The sequence below is a fragment of the Eupeodes corollae genome, chromosome 2 (assembly GCF_945859685.1).
Source record: "Eupeodes corollae chromosome 2, idEupCoro1.1, whole genome shotgun sequence".
NCBI lineage: Eukaryota > Metazoa > Arthropoda > Insecta > Diptera > Syrphidae > Eupeodes > Eupeodes corollae.
The window spans coordinates 66,657,443-66,676,169 of NC_079148.1; the positions used below are offsets into that span (position 1 = coordinate 66,657,443).

At 36.8% G+C, this 18,727-nt stretch overlaps 2 protein-coding genes across 2 annotated transcripts; both read left to right on the forward strand.

Annotated features, from left to right (window-relative positions):
- The first annotated feature begins 328 nt into the window (after nt 1–328).
- LOC129946607 (Golgi resident protein GCP60) lies at nt 329–11,894 on the forward strand. Its single transcript, XM_056056862.1, has 4 exons — nt 329–579; nt 722–1,158; nt 10,807–11,163; nt 11,222–11,894. Exons 1-4 carry the CDS (start codon nt 483–485, stop codon nt 11,627–11,629), a joined length of 1,299 nt encoding a protein of 432 aa, XP_055912837.1. The 5' UTR covers nt 329–482; the 3' UTR covers nt 11,630–11,894.
- Nucleotides 11,895–17,151: 5,257 nt separating this feature from the next.
- LOC129944976 (transcription factor Adf-1-like) lies at nt 17,152–17,922 on the forward strand. Its single transcript, XM_056054635.1, has 4 exons — nt 17,152–17,163; nt 17,228–17,360; nt 17,423–17,582; nt 17,646–17,922. Exons 1-4 carry the CDS (start codon nt 17,152–17,154, stop codon nt 17,920–17,922), a joined length of 582 nt encoding a protein of 193 aa, XP_055910610.1.
- Nucleotides 17,923–18,727: the final 805 nt, after the last annotated feature.

Consider the following 18,727-nt stretch of genomic DNA (forward strand, 5'->3'; position numbering starts at 1 on the left):
AAGCATGACAAATCGACAGACGGGATGGGAAGTTATCAGTGTGGCTCGCATCCCATTCTCTTTTTTCTTCTGTTTTCAACCAATCTGATTTCATTGTTTTTTATCCTTCCTAACTGCTTACTTCGAAATGCAGATACATGTAAGTATACACCATCATACAACTATTGAAAACCTGGATAAACCAAATAAATTTAGGGTTTTGTTTTCCAAAGAAAAAGAATTTAATGATTTATAGTCTTTTATCGAAACAAGAACCTGAACACCTCTAGCCACAAGTATAAAAATGACAGCTCACACCAAAGATAAAAAAAAACAAACAGACCTAAAAATTTCGTCTTGTCAATCAAATAGTTTTCAACAAAAAAAAATCAGGACAAAAGTTGTGGTCACTTTTTGAAGAATCGAGAAAATTGTTGAAAAATTTCACATATTCAATCGAAACTGTTATGTGAAACATTATTCCAAACACAGTAATTGAAAATATGGCTAAATACGTTGAAAGTGATCCACTAGAACACGAAGAAAAATGGGGAATGCCTCTGCGGGAACTTTATCGTCTGGCGTTGACATTCTACAAACGTAAGCAAAAGCAAAAGTAAAGGCACACCAAACATCTGCAGCAGCCCAGCACCAGCAGCAGGCCCTTGGCCTACACAATATTTTTTCTCTGCAAGCTACATAAGTTTTCTGATATTTTTGTTGTTGTTTTTTATTTTCATAGAAAACTCTGGGAAGGCTATTCATTTATCTTACGAGGACAATTTGAAACTAGTTGCATTCACAAACCAAGCTAACAATGGACCCTTCGATGAGAAATGTGCTCCCGAGTTGGGAATATTCGATGTTATTGGCAAAGATCGTCGTTTGCATTGGCAACAGCTTGGTGATATTAGCAAAGCCCAGGCTATGGAGGGCTTTATTAATCTCTTGGACAGAATGTGTACTTCATTTAAGCCATATATCGAAGCTGTTAAACAGGACAATGAAACAAAGCTTAAGTTAGAATTGCAAAAGAAGCAAGAAGCTCTGCAGCTACTGGAAAAGGAGAAGGAGCTGCAGGAAAAACAACAACAGGAGGAAGAGGAGAGATGTAAGGAGGAAATACAACGGCGACAGTTGAAAGATGCTCTCAATCAGCAAACATATCAGCAATTTAAGGTAGTTTGTTATTATTATTTATTTTCATTTCATGTCGATTGGCATTTAACTATTTTTGAGATTAAAAGTTAATCGAAAACTAATTGCATAAACACTGCGCTTTATATTGTTCTCATCGCATTTAACAACGATAAGAACTTTGTACTTTGTTACTAGATAACATTCTCTTTTTAACCCTAACAATGAGTAGCTATCCATCGAATTACTGTTTCACGAATAAGCGTTGGTTATATTGTTTGTGTTTGTTGAAATAATTAAGTGGACGCCTGAACTATTATTCTTTTCTCTTCTGACCGACCCCACAAATGGACAAATGGAAATTAAACTATACTTTAAATATCATAATGTTATCTTCAGACAGAATCCTCGGTAGCTATAGTCTGTCCGATAAAAATTGGCAGTACAGGGAAGATTGGGATATCTGCATCTCGTTCGCACTCTTTTCCTACGCATAAGTACCTTTCTCAAAAAAGATCTTACAGGGTTGCCGTAATGCGCATTTTGAATTTGAAAAAGCTAAAAAAAATAACTGCAGGGTTACCATTCTTCTTTTTTACATTGAAATTTCATTTTGTTCATAATTATATATGAAAATGAAATACAAATTATCTTTTTCCACACCACCAAGAGGTAAGATAAATGGCGCGTTTTTGAAGGGTATCCCCAGTAGACCTAATCCCTTTTTGATAAAAAAACAAACAAAAAAAAATTTATTCATAAATATTAAGATAACAAAAAAATAAAATAAACAAGCATAACAAAAATAAATAACAATTCATGTATCATAATATTTACATATACATATATACATTTTAATCCGAAGAGTAGTTACTGCTGCTGCTCTCTTCATCTAAATTTATGGTGAGGCTTTCCACAGCATCTTCCGAAAAAACTATCATTTCCCACATTTTTGGCAAAATGAACAAACCTACCGCCCGGCACAAGAATCTACGCAAATAATATACTTCCTCAAATAAAATGGCTTTGATTTTTATAACTGCATTTTAACTGATTTCCAGAACTTTAAAAGAAATGCAAAAGTCAAAACACAACACGATAACACTCATCGTTAAGAACTTTTAAAAAAGATCTCAAAGCAAAAGCTCCTCAACAGAAACCCATTGAAAAAGTAAGAAAAAAATACGAAGTGAGTTAAGAAATTGAAAAAGGCAACTCTGAAGTGTGTGATTTAATGAGGGTTGAAAAGCAGCAGAGAACGATCAGTGCATGCTCAAGTGTGTGCCAGGTAGGTCGTTGTGGGATCTACGTTGGATGCCATCGAAAATTCATGGGTGTTTTATTAAACTTTTTAAAGGAGTTTCCTTCAATTGGGTGTGGTGTAGAAAATAGCGCGCCACTGATTTTTAAAAAGCTCTCAGCAGTACAGGCCTGCCAATTTTTATCGGACAGACTATAATAGCTTTAATTACTCAGCTCTGATCCCTGATAAAACTAATGCCAAATACTCTCGTAGTGAAAAATGTCATACAAGTTTGCATTACGAACGGTTTTCGTGATACGGTTTTTCAGAGTACGTAAAAGTTTCCGATTACGATAGAATTCGTGATAGGCCTGATTATTCTATACATTTATACAGAACAGTCCGTAGAGAACCTGTGTGAGAAAAATGAAAAATGTCAGGGATGGAGGAGACATACAATTGTTATGCCAAAAGGCAAGAAATACTCTTTGAAAATGGTTGCAACTAGTTTCTAGGTGGTAGACCTTTGGCATGACAGTCTTACGCAGGAACCACCCAAAGGATACTGCTAATATAGTTGGTTTTTAAATCTAAATTCCGGACTCATCGTATAAAGTGTGTTCGTTTCAAGTCATAATCTATTTAACCTTTTCAAAATGAACTCTTTATTTCGGTGACCTTACAAAATAGACTGAAAATTTTCATGTACCCAAATCTGCATCTCTTGTAAAAAAACAGTAGGAAATTGTTAAACTGAAAACATGGACTATCTACGGCGGGGGATCGAGGGTAGCTACAGCTGATGGTGTCACTGCATCAGGCTCCCAATCAGCTGCAACGCCATCTGTGCGGCAAACACAAAACAACATTTTGAATAGAAAACTTGCCGTCTGCCATCAAAACATTTTTAACGTTTTTAATTTAAGTATTTTTTCATATAATATAACACGGCTTAAGAGTAAACTTTTGTTACCTGACTTTTAAAGATTTATTTTAAGCTTTGATATAATAATACTTTTAGAAAATTTTATTGAAGAAGAAAACGAGCAACGTTATTATAAATAATGGATTTTGTCTTATTTCCTTATAAATTCGTAGAATTTATACTACATTCCAAAGTGGTTGAACAGTTGTTAATTTGTCTGTATCCTCTAGTTGTTTTTGTATTATTTTTTTGATTTTCCAATCCGCCTTGGATTCTGAGGATTCCATTTGAAAAACTATAATACCACCGTTTGATTCTTCCCAGTGAGACTTGCACCGCAATTCTTAATTTTTTGAGTAAAATCTTGGTAATGTGCAAAGTTTTGAAAAGATATAAAATTATAGATTTGTTATGGCCTTTAAATTGTATGCGAAACATTTTAAGGATTTTTTGAGGAACTTATTTCAAAGAAGTGTCCTCACTCTTCTACCATCTTGAGCAGAGAGAAAAAAACTAAACGAGAGAACCAACTTCGACGGTTGCTCTCTTTTTGCCTACAAGCTGCGATTTGCACATAAAATTGCATATGTTTTAACTCCATATAAAAAAATGTGGGGAACGAATACTTATGCAAGAAGATGTGCATACTCCCCACATTTAAAAAATGGCGTCCACCTTTGAAAAATGGCGGATGCAGTCAGCTGTTCAGAGGTGTTCAAAGAAAATTCAAAATTGTGGATGAACAATTTTTTGGTACTCTCATTGTGTTCGTTTGGGTGTAATATCATTCGAATATGAAATGAAATTAATTACTCTTGTTAGGTGCCAAAACAATGAAGATTTAGAAGCAATTCTAAATTACGCATTTAGAAAATATTAGTTAGTTATTTGAATCCAGTTTTAATCATTAAGTAAGTAAAATAAATTCCAATGAGAATTAGGACCTAGAAACATAAAACTCTAAAAGCACTACAACTATTATTTTTTTATTATTAGCTGCGTTTATGCGTTTAATTTTCGCTCAGACCGTTTATAAATGCAAAAAAAACTCAGATTTCTTTCAATTTTCAGAGTTCATCGACTTAATTTTGGCTGCGACTTAATTTTGAAAACACGAGTTAAAGAATGTAAACATGGATCATTAGAATAAATCAACGCAGGAACATTTAAAACATTTTTATAAACTCATCTCTTTTTTACATTCCCATTTTATTTGTGTGTACTCGTTGTTTATTTTCTTTACGTTACCGACATTTCCAAAATGCTGAAAATAAATGATTTAAGTAGAGACTAAATAAAAAGACCGTCAACTTGTTACTTCTGTTGACAATTTTCATCGCATAAGATTTGTGAATAGGTGATAAGCTATTCTTACTACTTTCCACTAAGCTAGTATGTTGCTAAAGGCTTAACTACATAAGCCGAAAAGTACTTTTGTATTCTCGCTAGGTCAGTGGTTTTGTGAAAATAATATACAAATTTGTTCTTCAACCAAAATTTAAGTCTTATGCATCATTTTTATAAGTTTTCCAGTTCTATTATTTATTTATATCTTATCTTTCAGTTATATAGCGACAAGGAAAAATCTGTGAGGGAAAGTTCTAACTACAGTTTTTCTGAAAGTGCATTGTGGTTTATTCATAGATGTTTGTTAAACTTTTTAGGCTATTCATAAATAAATGCAAATCTAAGTTAAGGGCTAAACCTGAATAACTATAAACATAGAAAATGCTGTGTTCAAGTAATTATTATCGCAGCCAAATTGCATAATTAATTTTGTTGGTCTATAAAAAACCTGAAAAACTAATTCATGACAAATAAATGTTACGTTAACACTAAGTTCCAGAAAATATCGATTGATACCGCAATTGCAGAAGATATGGATATTTTATATAAATATTCCCGGTAAACTGTAGACGTTTATTATTTCCGCCTATTATAATTAATTCGATTTAAAATAATTCAATGCAGAATATTTTAGATAAAGCAGCAGTTAAGTTATTAGTAAAGATATTACTATTGAAATAAACATAACATACATTTATAAAAAACATGAAATTGTTCATAAAAAAATAAAGTCTAGTCTAAAAAACCTTAACCTTGCTACACTCTTTCTGAACACATCTTTTCTGGTTTTTGTTGTTAATGCCATCTATCTGTAACTCGAAGAAAGAGAAAGGAAAAACAAATTCACCACGATTTGCCCTTATAACGTTTACCGTAATTTATTGACAAAACGAAAATTATTTGCTAAAATTAATTTGTGAAAACCAGATAAAGAAAGAAATATCAAATGTCTCAATTCTCTCTGCTTTTTTTTCAAAAAAAAAAACACTAAATTTAGGCTACTGTACGGAGACTTTTTGGACTAAGTGTATTTAGTAATGAAGGTTTGCAGTTTCCTAGTGATAGTTGCTGTCGTAGTTTTACGTTCAAGCTGATATCCTAAGCCTTTGCTTTTTGATATGGGTGGCGATATTGTGTTACTTTCCGCTCTTGGTACGGACAATTTTGTCCGTGTACTGATAGCTCAAGGCATTCAAGGCTGAATATGTTAGTTTATCACGTATTGGTTTTGAGCCTCAAGAACTCTGTTTCTCTCTTCGCTTTTGTTGTTATTTGATTGAAATTTATGATCTTTCTAAAAAACAAAGCTATATTGTATTTCAAGTCTCGATGTTTGAGGTCAGGGGTCCGAGTTCATCACGAATCAAAAATGTTGATTTTTGAAGAGGTTTTCCAATAAGGACTTGACTTCCCCAATAGGTAAACATAAGTCGCGTCAAATGACCTATTGGCTACCACTTATTAAGATAGCTTGATCTGGCAGTTTAAAGTTGTTGGGGGCAGCAAAAGAGAGAGAGAATTCCTTAGTGAACACCTTATAAAGCTTCTTCGACTTATTCGGAGCCCGGCTCCGGTTTATACGGCTCCCCATCCTTGGAGTTATACTTCATAGTTGCGAAGCACTAACAAGCTTCGGATACGGACGGATTTCCTGTTGACAACCTACGCAAACGAATTAAGGACAACAAACTTCGGGTATGCACGTGGAATGTTAGGTCCCTTAACAGACCACGTGCGGCTGAAGAATTAGCGGAGGCCCTAGAACGATATAAAGCAGACATCACCGCCATCCAGGAAATACGATGGGATGGACCGGGCAAAAAGAGAATGAAAAACTGCGATATTTTCTATGGTGACTGCTACCACGAAAACCAACAGCGCTTATTTGGATGCGGATTTGTCATTAGAGCCAGACTTAGGCAAGGAGTCTTGAGCTATAGGTGCATCAATGAGTGCTTCATAACCATACGCATGAAGGCTAAATTCGGCAACATTAGCCTGATATGTACGCACGCCCCCACAGAAGAGAAAGACGACAACACCAAAGATATGTTCTTCGAGCTCTTAGACAAAACATATGAGCAGAGTCCTAGCTACGATATTAAAATATTCCTGTGCGATTTTAATGCCAAGCTAAGAAGGGAAGACATCTTTGGTGGAATAATCGGGAAGAACAGCCTGCACGACAACACTTCCGACAACGGATTCAGGCTCATAGATTTTGCTGCGGGCGAAACGTCATGGTAGCCAGTACGCGTTTCCCACAACATCCACAAAGGAACTTGGAGTTCTCCAGATCAATCTACAGTCAACCTGATTGACCATATTGCGATCGACGCCAGACATGCTTCCAGCATCATGGATGTACGAACTTTCCGAGGGGCTAACATCGACTTGGACCACTTCCTCGTTGTAGCCAAGGTAGCACTTCGGATTTCCAGTGGTGCAAAACAGGGAGGTGCTGGGAGAAGGTACAACGTCGAACGGCTGCAATCGCCAGAGATCGCCAAATCCTTTTCCGACCGAGTTACAAGTAACCTCTCTCGAAGTTCTCTGCCGCCAACACAATGTATCGAAAACCAGTGGCAACATTGCCAAGATGCAATCAGAGAAGCCGCCTCTGACGTGTTTGGTTCCAAGCAGCCACCAACAAGGAACCTTTGATGAGGTGAGAGGAACGCCGACTTCTCAGAAGAAATAAGAGAGGGCATGAGAAGCGTGGGTCGAAAATATTGAGAGGTTTAAAAGCAGGAATGAAGTTCGAAAGTTTTATGAACAGGTGAAACGAAATTCACAGGTACATAAACCTAGAACCGAAGGCTGCGGAGACGAAAGTGGAACGACGAACTGAATTTCGCTGTCAGGCAAGATGATGATCCATTCAACATAGACGACGAAAGCCAACAATCCCGTCCTCCCGACTTAGACGAAGTAAAGATTGCCATATCTAAGCTGAAGTCTAATAAAGCCGCTGGAGTTGATGGCTTGAATGCCAAGCTCTTTGAAGCAGCTGGAGATAAGTTGGTTAGGAGCATGCACCAACTTATCTGTAAGATATGGTCGGAAGAAAGCATGCCCCATGAATGGAACCTCAGTATTGTTTGCCTGATCCTGAAAAAAGGAGACCCTCTAAACTGCACCAACTGTAGAATAATCAGTCTACTTAACATCGCCTATAAAATTTTCTCTGTCGTAATATGTGAACGTCTAAAGCCCATCGTCAACAACCTGATAGGTCCTTATCAGTCTGGTTTTTGACCAGTAAAGTCCACAGTTGATCAAATATTCGCATTACGGCAGATCCTGAAAAAAACCCAAGAACATCAAATCGACACCCACCATCTCTTCATCGATTTGAAGGCCGCATATGACAGCATCTACAGGGACGAGCTGTATAGAGCCATGTCTAGTTTTGGCATCCCCGCCAAACTCGTCCGTTTGTGCAGGATGACCATGGAGAATTCACGCTGCTCCATAAAGGTTGGAAACAACTTAACAGAACCTTTCGATGTCAAAAAAGGTTTTAGAGAAGGTGATGTGATGGAAAGAATATTGCAGAGCTCACACGTCAACACTAGAGGCATTATCTTTCAAAAGTCTATCCAATTACTAGTATATGCTGATGACATTGAGATAATCGGAAGAACTGAGCGTGATGTCAATGGGGCTTTTGTAAGTATTGAGGCAGAGGCGGGTTGTGCTTAACGGTTAATGAGGGCAAAACAAAGTACATGCTTTCGTCAAGAAAGGACATACAACACCAACGTCTTGGTCAAACGTCACAATCGACAGACGTAACTTTGAGGTAGTCAAGGACTTCGTCTACCTAGGCTCCGCTGTGAACGCAGAAAACAACACCAGCGCTGAAATCAAACGCAGAATAACTCTTGCTTACCGCTGTTTCTTTGTACTAAGAAAGTAACTGAGTGGTAAAATCCTCTCTCGAGGGACTAAAGTGTTGCTATATAAGACCCTCATCATCATAGCGTCCTGCTATACGGTGCAGTAGCATGGACTATGACACAAGCGGATGAAAGGACCTTGGGTCGGTTCGAGAGAAAAGTTCTTCGTGTGATCTACGGTATCGAAGGGGAGTGGAGGAGAAGATGGAACGACGAGCTGTACGGGCTGTACAGCGACATAGACTTAGCCAGAAGGGTAAAAGTTCAACGACTAAGATGGCTGGGTCACGTAGAGCGCATGGAAACCAATCCTCCGGCTCCGGAAAGTCTTTGAATCCACACCCACACACAAAGTGACCTCACCCAACTTGGAGCGCGAAACTGAAGACATCTAGCTAGGGACAGAGCTAAATGAAGAAGTTTGTTGGGTGAGGCCCTAGTTCACACAGGACTGTAGCGCCACCTTAAGTAAGTAATTAAGTGATCTTGCATCTCGGTCTGACTTCGACCAATCCGTTTTTTTCACTGGCATGGCAAAATCACACAACTAATAAAAGACGAACATTTTTAATCTAAACTTTTTACTGCCTGTCTACTAGGGTGAGACTTACGACTGAAAACCATGATGAAACTGATCAAGTTCAGACGTCGTAAGGGACTTGAAGTAAAAGCAAGTTTCTAGTAATTGGCCATTGTTGGTAAGCTGTCAAAAAAATTTCTATCCAATTAAAAGCAACTTTATTGGAAAGTTGACTCGAAAGTTAGCCAAGAAAAATATCCCTTATTACCAAGTCAAGTCATCTTACCTAAAAATATGACTTGATCATGTTTTTTTAATACAACTGAAAACTAAGCTCCATAATTTTGTATTTTTTCATTTAGTGCACAATTTTATTTTAAGTTTTGTATAAAAGGATTTCTTGTCATTTTGATTTAGGCAAAGTGAAATGTTAGCCTAAAGCTGAGTACCTATACACGATTGGTCTTCCAATACTGGCCGAACTGTCAAAAATCTTCCAATAGCATTCAACTTTCTATTAAGTGAAAATTTTTAGTTTTTACTGTTTTTGGGTAGAAAATCGTTTAAAAATTGCTGACAATTGTCCGTTTACACAGTTGGAAGGCTTAAGAAAACAACAGATGACTGAGTATATGAACATTTATTTTAGAAGTGAAAACAACAGGTCGTACGAAAACTTTTTTAAAATATATAAAATTTAAAAAAAGTGAAACAATAATAAATCAGGTAATAACTACTATCTTGTTCATGCGTTTAAGCATTTAAACTTTTTCTTTTATGACTTTCTTCTCGTTACTTTGCCAAACGGTGACTTCTTATTTCTTAAATCTTCTTGCAATACAAAAATTGATGTTGCTGTTTGGAAAGAACACCAACCAATATTCAATTAGTGGACAATCGTCCAATTATTTGAAAATACAAACGACGCGTGGCCAATTTGTTGATAGAAAATTGACCAACGGTTTGTTACCTTGTCACTTTTGACAGATAAAATTGGGTGTTTACATGGTTGATAGAAACTTAGTTAAAATGTTTTTGCGAAAAATCTTCCAATATTGGAAAATCTTCCAATCGTGTATACTTTTGCGTTCAAAGAATGTAGTTGACTGCGAAAAAGGTATGTTGTCTTAACCTGTATAGCGTTATTTTCACATAATAAATTTAAAATAATTGTTTGATATTCAGTGAAAGGGTGTATTTACAAATTAAGTTACAAGGTGTAAGTCCCTATTAGAAAACCCGATACGTTGAAGATCTCAAACTCGTGTGAAACATGCCGGCAAAAGTAATAAAGGGTATAGGCATATAATTTTATGCAAAGCGTAATGGCTTGTTATTCCCTATTTTGTTGGACAGCACTGCGAAAATATTTGTTATCCGATTTGTTAAACAAAATATACAAAATTTTCTGATCGGTAAAAAGTTCCGGAAACCTTAATAGGAATGAAAACTTGGCATACACCTCCTTCAGAAAGCAAACCAAATAAACTCCTTATTGACGCTATCTTCTCAAAGCTTCTATCAAAGAATATATTTTATTAGCTGTTGGGTTCTGCTAAATTTAAGACGGTAAGCCATCAATTCACATCATTTTATCTCGTTAAAAATGTGCAGCGTATGTGCAAAGTAAATGTATGGTAAAGTTAATTCAAAATAGCTTTCCAAACCTTAAGTTCACCAGTATTTGTACTAATATTACAGTTATTGTATGTATATTCTAAATAATTTGATTTCTTGTCTTTAATTTGTTTAGAGCTACGCTGTCAAACAGTTTCCTGGCTGCCCCGAGCAACAAGCTGTATTGATATGTCAATTACAAAAAGAACACTACCACCAGTACATGCAGCAACTTCACCTACATTCGAATTCAAAATCGCCAAACCTTTTGCAGAATGTAGGCACAGAAGAACCAGAGTCTATCGATTCAAAGCAATCTTTGGCATCCGAACAGAGTTTCTATGAGAAAAATAACGATTCAGACAACGAAGACTATGTGACAATTTGCCCTGCCAAAATGTGGACTCGACCTGATATCAAAGCATTCAAAAAAGAAGTTGCTGCCGGCCGTGGTGATGGGGTAATTAATGTTGGCCACGGTGACATTGTAACGGTATTAATACTAAATTGATATCCAAAAACAGAAGATAGTTAAAATGTTTCAATTACAGGTTCGCGTTCCGACAAACTCAAACGGAAAGTGTATTTTCTGGGAATTCGCTACAGACAACTACGATATAGGATTCGGTGTTTACTTTGAATGGAGCAAACCCTTGACAAATGATGTCACTGTCCATGTCAGCGAAAGTGATGACGATGATGAATTCAATGATGATGAAGACTTTAGTACCCCGGAAGATTTGGAATGCGGTTCAGTTTCGACTGAGAGAAGTCTTACAGCTGCATATAAGGCTCCAATTTCAATAATTGTTCCAGTCTATCGCCGCGAATGTTTCAATGAGGTTTATGTTGGATCCCATACTTATCCCGGCGATGGAGTCTATCTCTTAAAGTTTGATAACACTTTTAGTATTTGGCGCTCAAAAATGCTTTACTATAGGGTTTACTATGAACGCTAGGTTCATGTTTTCTATATACAATTTTTTTAATTAAATTTTATTACTATTGTTTTTTCTTCCTATGAGCGAAGAAATATTGAAAAAAAGATATATATATATATTTATGTGTTGTAATCTATAGAGAATGGAATAGTGCAAAATATTAATTTTCATTCGTGAGTTTTTTGTTGCGATACTGGAAATAAAATTGTTTCAGATAATAAAGAGTGTTTTGGAGACAAGGACAAACTATAAGTGTAAAATAAATGTATACAAAATTTTACAATTTTTTCTTTTCATTTTTCGTTGTTTTTATATTTTTTTCTGAAGACGATATTCGGCCCTATCGAGGTAACCGTCAGAGCGGAATTCTCTCCGATTTCCTCCGAATCGGAGACATTTTGCTTCAAGGTAGTTGTCCGATCAGCTAATCGGACATTTTGTCCGATAAAATTCAAGGCATGCAATTGCGATGAAGTACTTGTTTTGTTTTATTCTTGACAGATACAAACATACAATTTTCCGAAGTCCTCCGACAAGTTCTTGTTGGGGAAAGTGTTTTCTTTTTTTAAAAAATAGTTAAATTAAATGTAAGTAATACAAAAATTATTAATTGTTTTATTAATAATTGTTTGTTTTTAGGCAAAACGAAAAAGCAAGCGCTCAGCAATATGAGGGAATGGTAAATCTGCTGAGCGAATATCCAGACATAGTTCAAAACTATATAAAAAGGTTACCAGAAATTGTGGCTGTGTTTTGGGAAGATCTGGCCAATCAGCTAAATTCATTAGGACCAAGCAAAGGGATGTTGGTGGATGGAAGAAAGTATGCTCGTGATTTTGTGCATTTATTCCATTGCGATTTAAGTATACATATTTCATTATTATATTTTTAAAGGTTTGGAGTGACTATAAGTCTTATATTAAAAAAAAAACTCTCGGCAAATACAAAAGAAATAGCGGGTACTGGTGGAGGACCATGCAGGCAAAAGTCTTTCACCTCTTTAGAGGACGCTGTAATAGCCTTAACGAATATTGGCAGCTCTGTAAGTGACATTCATTGGCTACATCATTTGGAGCAGGAAGCACATCACGCCAAGTGCCACCTGCGGAACCGTCCACATCAAATACCGCTGTCGCTTATGAGAACTAAAAAGAGGACAATCGACCTTCAGAAGCTTGGCAGAAGCTCCAATTGAAAAAAAGAAAATTGGAATTGGAAATTGCAAAAGCCAACATTTTGATGGAATGATTTTTGTTTACTTATTTTAATTTTTGTTTGTGTTTTTATTTTTAAGAAACCTAAATAACGCCATGAAGGATGGTGATTTTTTTAATTTTTTAGTTTAAAGAACAATCATTTTAAGACAAACGCCAAGGAGGTTTGATTTTTGAAAATTTTTTTTTTAAAAAAAAGTGATTTTTTTGAAAAATTAGTTTTAAGAACCAAAGACAAGGCCTGCAACGTCCATATTCGACGGACCAAATTTTTACATGACCAAAAGTTACGCAAAAAATACTGCAATGTCCCAAAGGCAGTAAAAATTGTTGGTCATTTGTTAAAAACATGAGTAATTCATCCTCTTCATCGGGTCCTACGCTCGTTGTGAATGACACTCCTTTTGCTAGCACTTTAGAGAAAGCAAATCAGAGCGGATGGAAAACTGCATTTGTCCAGCCTATTCCCAAAAAAGGCGAATCTTCCTCACCCTCTAACTACCGACCGATGGCACTTACGTCCCTTCTTTCCAAGGTCATGGAAATGCTGATTAATTATCAGCTCAAGAAATATCTTGAAGATCGAAAGCTTCTTAGGTTCACTGGTGATCTCATGGTTCATCTCACCGAACAGTGGAGCAAATCTTTACATAGTTTTGGAGAAAGTAAGATTATTGCACTTGATATTTCAAAAGCATTTGATAGGGTTCGGCATCAAGCTCTCTTACCGAAAATGCTTGTTTTCGGTTTTCATGAATCCTTCATTCATTGGATTAGTAATTACCTTTCGGATCGTTCAATAACATATGGGGCTTTATTTGCAGTCAACTTCATTCTTTGAACGTACATTTTGACCAAGGCAACTAGTTAGTTTTTTAAGTGTCATACATTTTAAATCAAGTGCTTTCTCAAATTAGCCGTTCAGATTCGGCATATAAACTGTAGGTCCCCTCCATCCCTGACAACAGAACTCGTACACAGGAATGGTTGAGAGTTGTAAGTCACTAGGCCCTGGTTCTTCATGGACTATTCATTTTTTAGTTGAATTAAAAAAACATGAACAATTTGATTTTGACATAAGTTGACTTGACTTATTAGTTAGGGAGATTTTTCTTGAATAACTTTCCAATAAAGTAGCCTTAATTGGAAGGCAATTTTTTAGCAGCTGGCCAATTAGATGCTGGAAACTTGCCTAACTTTCATGTCCCTTATGTCGTCCGAACCTATATAATAATTTCGGGAGTTTTTGTGCTATGAACTTGAAGTAGAGGTTTGTGAAGTTAAGTTCTGAATTTGAAATTCATGACACATCAAAAACTAACTAGTTGCCTTGGTCAAAATGCACATTCAAACATTAAAGTTAACTGCAAATGAAGTCCCTTAAGTTATCTGAACCTGCCCATTACTTCTCTTTAATTAAGTTGATTGTTCCTCTATCTATAACATAGAGAAATAAACTTAAGTACGTAGATATATTTCGCTTTGATCTATAACTCGATTTTTGTTCAATACTAAAAGCCATGACCTGAGAAACCCTCGCTTCCTATGGCCTTAATAAACCTTATACACGCATACTCCGGTAAAAGTGCTCAAAAGAAATGTTTGCATTTTGCTTCAGAAAATTCTTCCTTAAGTTTGAAACTCTTTATGAACTTTAACTAAGAATCTTATTTGTCTTTATTTTTCGAAAAAAAAAATTATTAAAATGATCGCATGTACTGTAAGTTAATAATATTATTGAGTAATATGTAAATTATATGGCGCAACAGTTCGTTGAGACTAACAGTGGCGCTACAGTCCTGTGTGAACTAGGGCCTCACCCAACAAACTTCTCCATCTAGCTCGCTCCCTAGCTTTCTTAGTCCAAAGAAACAGCGGTTAGCAAGAGTTATTCTGCGTTAGATCTCAGCGCTGGTGTTGTTTTCTGCGTTTACAGCGGAGCCTAGGTAGACGAAGTCCTTGACTACCTCAAAGTTACGTCTGTCGATTGTGACGTTTTGACCAAAACGTCGGTGTTGTATGTTCTTTCTAGACGACAGCATGTACTTTGTTTTGCCCTCATTAACCGTTAAACCCATTTTTGCCGCCTCTGACTCAATACTCACAAAAGCCCCATTGACATCACGCTGAGTTCTTCCGATTATGTCAATGTCATCAGCATATGCTAGTATGACAGATTTTTGAAAGATAGTGCTTCTAGTGTTGACGTGTGAGCTCTGCACTATTCTTTCAAGCACGAAGTTAAAAAAATCACATGACAGCGCATCACCTTGTCTAAAACCATCATTCAAGCCATCTGCTCCAGTGGCCATATTAGACTTCAGCTTAGATATGGCAATCTTTACTTTGTATAAGTCGGGAGGACGGGATTGTTGGCTTTCGTCGTCTATGTTGAATGGATCATCATCCTGCCTGACAGCGGAATTCAGTTCGTCGTCGCCGTTGTACATTCTGCAGAAGTGGTCTTTCCATATCCTCAGCATTGACTTTTTACTTCTAAGAAGTCGGCGTTCCTCTCGCCTCTTCTGCTCATATAGCTCATGAGCAGCTCTCGTCCAGCGCCGCTTTGCCTGCCGACATTCCTCGTCAAACCAGGGGTTCCTTGTTGGTAGCTGCTTGAAACCCAGCACTCGGTCGGAAAAGGATTTGGCGATCTCTGGCGATTGTAGCCGTTCGCCGTTGTACCTTCTCCCAGCACTTCCCTGTTTTGCCTTGGGTCTGGAAATCCGAAGTGCTACCTTGGCTACAACGAGGTAGTGGTCCGAGTCGATGTTAGCTCCTCGGAAAGTTCGTACATTCATGATGCTGGAAGCGTGTCTGGCGTCGATCGCAATATGGTCAATCTGGTTGACGGTAGATTGATCTGGAGAAGTCCAAGTTCCTTTGTGGATGTTGAGGTGTGGAAAACGCGTACTGGCTTCCATGAAGTTTTGCCCCGCAGCAAAATCTATGAGCCTGAATCCATTGTCGGAAGTGTTGTCGTGCAGGCTGTTCTTCCCGATTATTCCACCAAAGATGTCTTCCCTTCCTAGCTGGCATTAAAATAGCCCACGACTATTTAAATATTTAAATACCAGGACTATTTAATTAAATAGCTAGGGCACTGCTCATATGTTTTGTCTAAGAGCTCGAAGAACATATCTTTGGTGTTATCGTCTTTCTCTTCTGTGGGGGCGTGCGCGCATATCAGGCTAATGTTGCCGAATTTAGCCTTGATGCGTATGGTCATGAGGCGCTCATTGATGCACCTATAGCTCAAGACTTCTTGCCTAAGTCTGGCTCCGATGACGAATCCGCATCGAAATAAGCGCTGTTGGTTTTCGTGGTAGCAGTCACCATAGTAAATATCGCAGGTTTTCATCCCCTTTTTGCCCGGCCCATCCCATCGTATTTCCTGGATGGCAGTGATATCTGCTTTATATCGTTCTAGGGCCTCCGCTAATTCTTCGGCCGCACGTGGTCTGTTAAGGGACCTAACATTCCACGTGAATATCCGAAGTTCGTTGTCCTTTATTCGATTGCGTTGGTTGTCAACAGTAAATCCGTCCGTATCCGAGGCTTGTTGGTGCTTCGCAACTATGAAGTTTTTACGTGGCCAGGAAGTCACCCCGACGCACAACCTCCAACCTGGAGGGCCAGATCCTAAGTATAACTCCAAGGATGGGGAGCCGTACAGGCCTGGGCTCCGAATAAGTCGAAGAAGCCCTATAAGGTGTTCACTAAGTAGTTCAACCTTACTAGAACTGTAGACGCCACCGTTGATTCCATCTCGGGAATTCCTCCGCTGCCGTCTGGATAAGGAGAGGTGCCTTAGTGGAAACACCTCTCCCCACCTCTCTCGTTTGCTGCCCCCAACAACTTTCCACTGGGGTTGGAACCCAATCTCCAGTTGAGGTACTATAGGCACCCGAATGCACATGTCTACCATTTGAACATCAACATCAGTTCGTTGAGAACTAGGGCTTAAAGTAGTATTCACAAGAGCGCGACCAACGAACGACGAATGAATTACAAAATGTTAGTTTATATACATTTGAAGACATATTTCCACACAAATTCTTAACAAAACTATAGCAATATAGTCTCTATTTGATTTATGATATACATACTTTTACTTTTCAATATCATATATTAATAAATTTAAGACCAAAAAATGTATTCGTCGCGAAAAAAAATTAAGTTGATACGAACTGTCAAACTTTATTCGCGTCCCACATTATCCACACTCGCAACGAATAAAATAATCGCTCGTACTTAACCTAAAATAATCATTCTTGTTTTGGTTTGATGGTGAATGGTGTTCAGCTGTGGCTTCTTGAAAAAAATATGGATAATAAGGTAAAGAAAATTTGATTGATAATAAAATTCAAATGAGTATCATAAATATATAAAATAATTCCAGGAGTTTGATGAAAGGTTAATTTTAAAAGTGGAGGCCAATCCAGTGCTTTACAATAAAGCCGACCCTTTCTATTCCGATAGAAATAAGAAGGAACAAATTTGGAAATACATTGGATATGTTTTGAATGCAGATGGTAATTAAAAAAAATATTGCAGGGAATATTTCATGCGCTAAAGTAAACATTTTTTATTTCAGTAACAACGTGCAAAGATAGATGGAAGAATTTGAGAGATACATTCTCGAAATATTACAAAAAAGAAAAAAATGTGCCGATTGGGTCGCAGGCATATGCGAAGAAGCCATGGCCGTATTTTGAAATAATGAAGTTTTTAGTTCCGAACATCGAAGTGCCAAGGTAATTTTAAAATAGCTTTTGTTGAATGTTTTTAGTTAATTTTTGTGTGTCTTTGTTTTCTAGAACTGTCATGAATATGGCACGAGGAAAAGAAAACTCATTCCAATTGCAGGATGATTCCGAGGACTCATTCCCTACGGTATCATGCTGGACTTCAGAAACACCATCACCACCAGCAAGAAAGAGAAAAAGGGAGTCTGATACTGAAAAGGATTTGGCGGCATTGACTCAAATCAATGAGCCAGAGTCAACTCCGCTGGAGACATTTTTTTGTCACTCGCACAACGTGCCAGTTCTTGGACCCGGCGGAAGCAATCAAAACTTGAGGTGCAGACATTGAATGTCTTTCATCAAATTGAATTTGAAGACGACTAAAATTTTTAATGTGATATGTTTTGCTTTTGCTTGTTTTTTAATTAGTTTTAAGTTTTGTGAAGTGTAAATTTTTTAATAGTACAGGAAACATATTTTTATTTCTATTTATTTTTATTTCAAATTAGTTGTAAGGTTTTTTTTTAAATATGAAGATTGAAATTTTAAATGTGATTTTATTTTACTTTTGCTTGCTTTTTTTTTAGTTTTTAGTTTTATGAAATGTACATTTTTTGTTAGTGCAGGAAGCATATTTTTATTTGTGTTTATTTTTATTTCAAATTAGTCCTAAGGTTTATTTAAATTATGGAGTGCATTTTTTATTTGTGTTTTGTAAATATAGAAGAGGCACAAGTTAATTAAATTAAAATTAATTCTTTTTGGTAAAATGAATAACGTCTTTAAATTAATATTGTTTCATTAAACCATATCGTATTGAAAGCTAACACTCCCTTCCTCCAAGCACCAGTTAGCAAGCTTTCCTCGAACATCATATCCTGATGCCAGTGTTGACATTAAAATCGAATCTTCTGAATCTTGGATAGGATTTTCTTGTTCAAACATATTTCTATGGTTTTTTTGTCTGAGAAAATTGTGGAGGATGCAACAGCTTAGAATTATTCGATGACCTGATTCTTTGCCAACTTCCAACCGTTTCAGGAGAATTCTCCAAGTATAGGCCATGATGCCAAACGCATTTTCAACCACTCTCCTAGCTCTGGATAATCTGTAAAAGAAAAAGGTTAATCAAATAAATACATATTTACAAGTGT

Bases quoted from the DNA above. Each gene is read 5' to 3' on its own strand.
- LOC129946607 (XM_056056862.1), top strand. From the start codon at position 483: ATGGCTAAATACGTTGAAAGTGATCCACTAGAACACGAAGAAAAATGG. The intron at 580-721 runs GTAAGCAAAAGC...TTATTTTCATAG, and splicing joins GGCGTTGACATTCTACAAAC to AAAACTCTGGGAAGGCTATT. The intron at 1,159-10,806 runs GTAGTTTGTTAT...TAATTTGTTTAG, and splicing joins AAACATATCAGCAATTTAAG to AGCTACGCTGTCAAACAGTT.
- LOC129944976 (XM_056054635.1), top strand. The intron at 17,361-17,422 runs GTAATTAAAAAA...TTTTTATTTCAG, and splicing joins ATATGTTTTGAATGCAGATG to TAACAACGTGCAAAGATAGA. The intron at 17,583-17,645 runs GTAATTTTAAAA...TTTGTTTTCTAG, and splicing joins CCGAACATCGAAGTGCCAAG to AACTGTCATGAATATGGCAC.